The following is a 7281-nucleotide window of genomic DNA, read 5'->3' on the forward strand; positions in this document are numbered from 1 at the left end:
TTAAGAAATTTGTTTCCATGTTAGCATTTTACACAAAAAATTCAATTCAAACGCTCGCATTCTGAAATTTGCCATTCTTTTCGGGAATTGAGGGAGAGGGGCCATGGAGTTAATTTTGGGCCGATCCATAGCTTCTTTAGAACTATGAATTTGGGCCGATCCAACAAGCTATCTAATTGAAAACAATAAGAACAAAATATTAAAAAAGCATTGTAATTAACAGCTAACATAGACCTACCGTTCAGCTTCATAGATCAATGATCACTTTTTTGGTGTAGAAAATCACCGATCAGAATTGAGTTTGAAGTTAAATTCTCCATCTTTCTCTAACAGATAAAACTGATACGTGCCAAAACTAATAACAAAATTGTGATTTATATGTTGTTATTTATCACAATTTTGTAGATTTCTTGGACTCATGTCGCTACTGAATCAACTCTTCAACAGAGGACTTCAAGGCTCAAAGTGGTCAGTCAAAGACTCCATCTTTTTCATTAAGAATTTAACTGATATTTTTATATGAATTTTTGGTTCATATGTAAGAAAATGTAAGAGCTTTATGTTTATGGGTTTTTGAATTTTCTGAGATTTCATTATCGAAAAGCCCCAAACAATGGTTTTTCAAAAATAGGTTTGTGCAATTTGAGGGTATACACAACTTTTAAGCTGCGCTAATTCGTTTACATGAATATGTTAGTGTTTTGTTGAATCACAATTGATCTCCTTAAATTGTAGTATCCTTTAATACTATAGTTAATCTTTGTGTATATCATATAGTGTTACAAATCAATATTACTAATTATTCTTGTGACTATATTAGAGAATGTAGAAAATTTCTATCTTCAAAGAACACCTAATTAATCCGTAAAGAGAAATTACTAAGCATTGGAATAAAACTGGTCGGATGAAGCAGAATGGTTAATGAGGATTCTTATAGCCCAACTTATTAAAAAGAAGATTCATATCGCTTACCCCAACTAGTTCGGGAGTGAGGCTTAGTTGATGTTATATTCTTGTGACTCTATTTGTGAATGTAACTATTGATATTGGTGGATTTTTTTTGTAGCAAGACGTGCTTGACCTTGGCAATCTCACGAATCAAATTATTACAAAACAAGAGAGATGCACAGCTCAAACTTATGCGCAAAGAAATAGCCCAATTTCTGCAAGCTGGCCAAGAGGCCATAGCTCGAATAAGGGTAGAAATTCTGAGATACTTGTACTTGTTAATCATTCCATTACATATTCCTCTAACTGGTATTCTTTTGAGTCAGGTTGAGCATATTATACGTGAGCAAAATGTATGGGCTGCTTATGAGATTTTGGAGTTGTTCTGCGAGTTTGTTTATGCCCGTGTGCCTATACTCGAAAGTCAAAAGTAAGTGATTTTTTCCTGGACTTTGCTTTTCTCAAAGATTAATTATCAAGTCTGCGATTCTGCCTTGTAATGACATTATTTAGCCAATTGTGATTAGGAGATGTTTTGTATTGGCAAATGTGGTTTATGTTCAGTGTTCTTATGTAGAATGTTACTTCATAATGTTCTTTGCACTATGTTTGCCAGAGACTCCACTGAGTACCTTTCTTCTTGCCTTTTTTTCCTCCTCTGAGCAATATGCCTAACCAAACCTAAAATAGAGATTGTCGGTTCAATTAATACTAGCAACAGCCACTTGGTATCTTTAATGAAATTATCCAGGGGTAGTAGGAGTATCCCCTTTCAAGTAAACAAATATCTTCCACATGCTTTCTCTTCTAGGCTTCAAGAGTTCTTTAAAAGTCTAATACTGAATATGCTTATTTGTTTTCTACTAACTATCAGTGCTACTTACCCAGATGAATTGCTTTAGTAGTTTCTCTAAAACAATGAAAAGATGATTTAAACCCCATGCCCACGGCGTTCTTTCTCTTCAAAAAGTTGAGGAAAAATGTGGACTCTTGGGTATTCAGAAAGAATGTTTTCCTTTAGTTTATTGAATTACCAGCTTTCAGAGGAAAATTAGGTAGCATTTGGTCAAAATAAGCCCTGGCACAGGGAAAGCGCAAGAGGAGGAGCATAGTGCTGCCTTAGGAATGGATTCCCTGTGGCGAAGTGAAAGAGAAATATAAATAAAATTTAGCATACAGGTCCTTTATAGTAAGCTATAGGTGAAAATATTGTTTTGTTATACGACATATTAGTATAGGAAGGCTTATATAATATCTGAAAACCAAATGAACTATTTTTTACATGCTGTAACCTCAAGAGAGGTTTCTGTGTTTGACCCTCGTCAAAGACATTAGTACACATCCTTAACTAGCTCTAAATGTTGAATGCCCTTTCAGATTTTGACCAATGACTACTCCTGCAACATGACATGATACAACTGTTGGCTGTACAATCTTTCCGCTCTATCTAAATGTTAAACTTCTGTCTCTCCATTTATTGTCATCTCTTCTTCCTTTGCAGCTATCCTTATTCTTGTTTCCTTTAATTTCAGCCTTTAGCATCAATATCATTTGCAAGCATTCATCTCTACAACAATCCTTAATCCCAATCTAGTTGAAATCAGCTATGTATATTCTCAATATATATTCTGTTGTATGGTCCCCGGGGCTTTGGTCTAGTGATAAGAGCGCAACAAGTGATGTGTAGATTAGCCGCATGTCATGGGTTCAAATCCTGTCACAGACAAAAGCCTGGAATATAAGTGGAGAAGGGTGATAGACAGGCCCATCATCCACTGAGTTTCAGACCGTGCACCACAAGCTCTCGGTGATCTCTTGGTTTTTTTTTTATATATATATAAAATTCATTCTGCCTTATGTGGGTCCATTTTTTCCAATACTCAATAATTTCTGAATTCTAAGAAATTACGGGTTCTTTAGAACTAGGGATTCTTTAAAATTCACACTTAATCTCTAGACTGACACGCAATATCTAAACAAACTAGTAAATGCTACCTAGTGTCCCAACAAGGACTAAACCGACTATGGAGATACTTCGCTTCCATTGTGTTTAGTTGTTCGTTAAATCCACATATATTTCAAGAGGTAGGTCCTTTGAGATGCCTTCCTCCATGTAAGTTTAGATCTATCTCGTTCCCTTTTTAGTGTCCTTAGTCATCATAGTGTAACTCTTACGTATCGATGCATTTAGAGTTCTACATAGAGTAGACATGATCAAATCATCTTAAATGACTTTGAATTTACCTGCACCTTGGTCAAGTGTTATCTTTGGGCAGTTAAAATTTATATCTTACGACAGGCGTATGATCCTTCGTCAACTTGAACTTTCTGCCGAGGTTTAGTGACCTTGTTCCTTCATAAATGGCAAAATCTAAGTTGACCACCTAAGTAGTCTCTTTAAAGTCCTTTTATTTGACCTGGTAGGTGAAGAATGTAAGGTCCCACTAGGGAAAACACGTTATTAAGCAAGAGTAGCTACATCTTCTCCCTTAGGCAGTTGCACATTTCTACAAACTCATGTCCAGTGGTTTATTATTTACTGCAGCTGTCTAGTGGACACATGAGTTTGTCTAATTAGTTTCTATAAGCTAAAATCTATATGTGATGAAATCTTGCAAATATCTTTTTTGGTGTGCATCAGAGAATGTCCTTCGGAGTTGCGGGAAGCTGTTGCAAGTATAATCTTTGCAGCTCCAAGATGTTCAGATTTACCAGATTTATTGCATGTCAGGAATCTATTTGCGGCCAAATACGGAAAGGAATTCATAGCCGCAGCATCTGAGCTTCGGCCTGATACAAGTGTTAACCGTACAGTTAATTAGCTCTCCTATCTTCTTCATTGTGTTAATTGTATACTTGCAGGGTTGACTATTTTAACTGAATTTAATTCTTTGAATATTCAGATTGTTGAGAAACTTTCAGTCAGTGCTCCATCAGCTGAAATAAAGCTTAATGTATTAAAGGAAATTGCAAGAGAGTACAATGTGGAATGGGATTCTTCTAACACAGAAGAAGAATTGCGTAAAAAGCCAGAGGACCTTTTGGTACTTTCTTTGTTAAATCTTCTAGTTGTATGTATGTCTTGAATGTTTAGATCATTGTCTGAATTAGGGGTAGGGTCCATGGTCCATGTCTATTTTCTTCTGGAGTTCGCAACTTGCTTTTGCTTGCATGTAATAATGAAATGTCTAACCTTTGTTATGCACAAACTTAAGAATGACAGATTTAGCGTTTGTTACTGGACAGTAATCATATAAAGCATGCAATATGCTATGACATGGGGCTGACACCTAGCTGCTGGTTACATATACACGCATGTTTTGCAACAGGGAAGGAGTTTAAAGTTCTGTAACTGGTTCTTATGCTGACACAGTTGAAACAATCTCTTAAATTGGTCAAAACCAGCCTTGGGCAATAGAAATTTGTTCTCGAGATTTGCTTGCTGTAACTGGTTCTTATGCTGACACAGTTGAAACAATCTCTTAAATTGGTCAAAACCAGCCTTCGGCAATAGAAATTAGTTCTCGAGATTTGCTTGAACTAACATTATGAACATTCACAAGGATCATTTCCACTATATTTCACCATGTGTTGGGACATTATTGATTTAGTCAATTCTAGTACATCCCCCCATCCCCCCACCCCCTCCCCGGTCCCGCGACTATTGGACTTCTAGTTTTTTGTTTTTGTTTTTGTTTTAACCTGATATTTTATCTGATGCCATGATAATACATGATGTAGAATGGACCAAAGCAAATTGCTACACCTGCTCGGGCATCTGTAGAACCAAACACTCGTGATTATCCACCAACTTCTGAAAATACTGTGCCGTCTCGAAATGGCAATCCTGGAGCTAGAAGACTTGAATCTCCAACTTCTGTTACTAAAGCACCTCTATGGGCTACTGATGTAGATAAACCATCGCTTAGTGACAGCAGTTTGGGCGCACCAATCGATATAAAAAAGGATACAAGACCAGAAACATCTGATGTATTGGAGAGAGCTCGCGCTGCTATTTCTGCTGCAGAGCGTGCATCTGCTGCTGCCCGACTTGCTGTAGATTTGGTCAACGTCAAGTTCAGTTCTTCAAACATAGAGGATGGCAAGAGTTAGTGAAGTTGTTATTTCGACTTTAGATCTGAGGTTTAAGGCCTTTTTCCCTATGTGTGTGTGAGAGAGAGAGGGAGAGCGATAGGATCCTAATTCTAATTTTATCATCATGGCGGCTTCTTGGATGAGACACTGTTATAGAAGAAAAAGGCACACAATAAGTTGGTGATTCACTTCCTCGCTACATCCTGTTGTATATTTTGAATGTGTATCGGAATTATGGTTATACATATATTGTTGTTTTTCTTATTCTCAAGTGACCAGTTTAGAGGTAGATTATTGTTTGTAAAATATGAAGTGTAACAATTCTGAGTGTCATTGCTTAAGTAAAACCTTAGCTTACTTGATTCTCAAACCTTATCTTTCAGTTGACCTCGAGCATATTTACCACTTGTGAATATGTGAACAGCAAGGTTCAATTCAACTAGTCCTTGCTCTTGGATGAATTTTTCTTGTCATGTTTTGGCTGCTAGTCTGCTACATATATAGTGTTGGTTCTACAGAGATTTTCACACTCATTTAATATGAGAATAATCTGCCTTATTCTCTTATCCATCATTTGATTAATCTGGAAACGGAATTACTTATGGTGATATGATCTCCATTTACTGAATTGCTCATCTTAAAAAGGAAAAGAGAAAGAAAGCAGTTAGTTATACCATGGCAAGATGATTTCTGAACAAGCACTGTTTCTTGAATGAATTTTCTGATAACTAAGAGAATATAGTTAAGGTCACATCTAATATGCCCCAGGAATATTTGGAAACTTTTTTCTTGTGGGGTTTGGGTGGGTGGGGGGGAATAAGCTGGTCATCCCCATTCACTGAAGCTGAGAATGAGAAAATAAAGAAGCTGCTATTCCCCAGTAATGGAATTTCTGAACTCCTAACATCATGTACAATATTATTCTGCTGAGTATGATAAAACTCATAAGCTAGTTCAGAATGCTCAAGTCAGCCTGCAACTGTCTCCATATTATGCTTTTTGTATGTCATCACCTCAACTCATAAAGCGGCAAACTTGCTTCACTATTATAAAGGCTTAAAATTATACACTAAACAATAATTTTTTTGTATCTCATTTATCCAAAAGGAAATATATAGCATATAGTTTCTAGATATATCTACACATCGTTGTCATTAACAAATATTCGTGAAGGAAAAGCAATTTGTATTTCTTTGAATAAAGTGTTAGGAAATATTTCTGAAGAAAAACAAGCTGAGAAACTGGCAGTTAAAGACAACTTATAACTAATTTATATGGGTTATCTTCAATCAATTATCTGATTAATTAATATTAACGGATTTCTGATTTATATGCAATTAGTTCAGGTGGTGAAATATTGTTTTACAGAACCCAAAAATGGTCGATCTGTAATAATATAATCAGGTAACGGTGTTGTTTCAGCATAAAAAGGGAACTCAAGTTAAGGAATTGGAGTGTTATTACGTGCTAATTTTGCAATAGAAGTTAAGTAGAGGGATCCTGGCAATGTTTGTAAAAAGGAAGAATATTCCAAGGGCTTACATATATAGCTATGTGAGAGAGTGACAGTTTTGAAATTTAGTTGGTCTATTCGGTCCATTTAAGGCTGTGATTTATATACACATGGAAGTACATGGTGTTGGCCCAAGTGAAGGTTTGTTTTGAAGATTGACAAAGGAAGCTCAGGCAGAAACCAGGTCCATCCCTTGTGTGCATAAAAACGGGCAGATTCGAGCATGTGGGATGCACGTGAAGGAGATAAACTTAACTTGGCATAATTGATATCTCCTGATCGAAAAGGTTGCATAGTTGATAAGGAGAAGGACTCCTTACTCAAAGAGAATATTATCCAAGATAGGGAAGGAGTTAGAAGTTGAGATCAACTGGAACTCTTCCACCAAGGAAGAGTAGCATTAGAACTCTAGTTATTTCTTCATCTACTAACTCTCTAAATTGCAGGATGTTCTCACTTTACAGGTGACGCACGAACGCAGAAATTAAACGTGAATTGAGAGCAAAATAGCAAGGCTTTTTGCAAGCAGTTCGTGTGTGATTCAAGTGTGTAAACCTGAGGCTATATGAACCAGATAGAAGAACCAGTTCCAAGTGTCTATCTTTTATTCTAGTTCAATTGTAGTAGGTGTTTTCATATTGTACCTTTCAGCTTTATCTAGAGGGAATTGTAATAGGTACTCAGAGTATTCAAGTTAGAGTTAACTTGAAGTTGTCGCAACAGTT

At 36.3% G+C, this 7281-nt stretch overlaps 1 protein-coding gene across 1 annotated transcript; it reads left to right on the top strand.

Moving 5' to 3' along the window:
* The first annotated feature begins 215 nt into the window (after positions 1 to 215).
* Positions 216 to 5425, top strand: LOC109214634 (IST1 homolog). Its single transcript, XM_019378573.1, has 6 exons — positions 216 to 468; positions 1067 to 1199; positions 1275 to 1378; positions 3590 to 3761; positions 3852 to 3992; positions 4690 to 5425. The coding sequence occupies exons 1-6, from the start codon at positions 419 to 421 to the stop codon at positions 5059 to 5061; spliced, it is 972 nt and encodes a 323-aa protein (XP_019234118.1). The 5' UTR covers positions 216 to 418; the 3' UTR covers positions 5062 to 5425.
* Positions 5426 to 7281: the final 1856 nt, after the last annotated feature.

Source organism: Nicotiana attenuata, unplaced genomic scaffold (genome assembly GCF_001879085.1).
Source record: "Nicotiana attenuata strain UT unplaced genomic scaffold, NIATTr2, whole genome shotgun sequence".
Taxonomy (NCBI): Eukaryota; Viridiplantae; Streptophyta; class Magnoliopsida; order Solanales; family Solanaceae; genus Nicotiana; species Nicotiana attenuata.

Bases quoted from the DNA above. Each gene is read 5' to 3' on its own strand.
- LOC109214634 (XM_019378573.1), top strand. From the start codon at position 419: ATGTCGCTACTGAATCAACTCTTCAACAGAGGACTTCAAGGCTCAAAG. The intron at 1,379-3,589 runs GTAAGTGATTTT...GGTGTGCATCAG, and splicing joins CCTATACTCGAAAGTCAAAA to AGAATGTCCTTCGGAGTTGC. The intron at 3,993-4,689 runs GTACTTTCTTTG...TACATGATGTAG, and splicing joins AAAAGCCAGAGGACCTTTTG to AATGGACCAAAGCAAATTGC.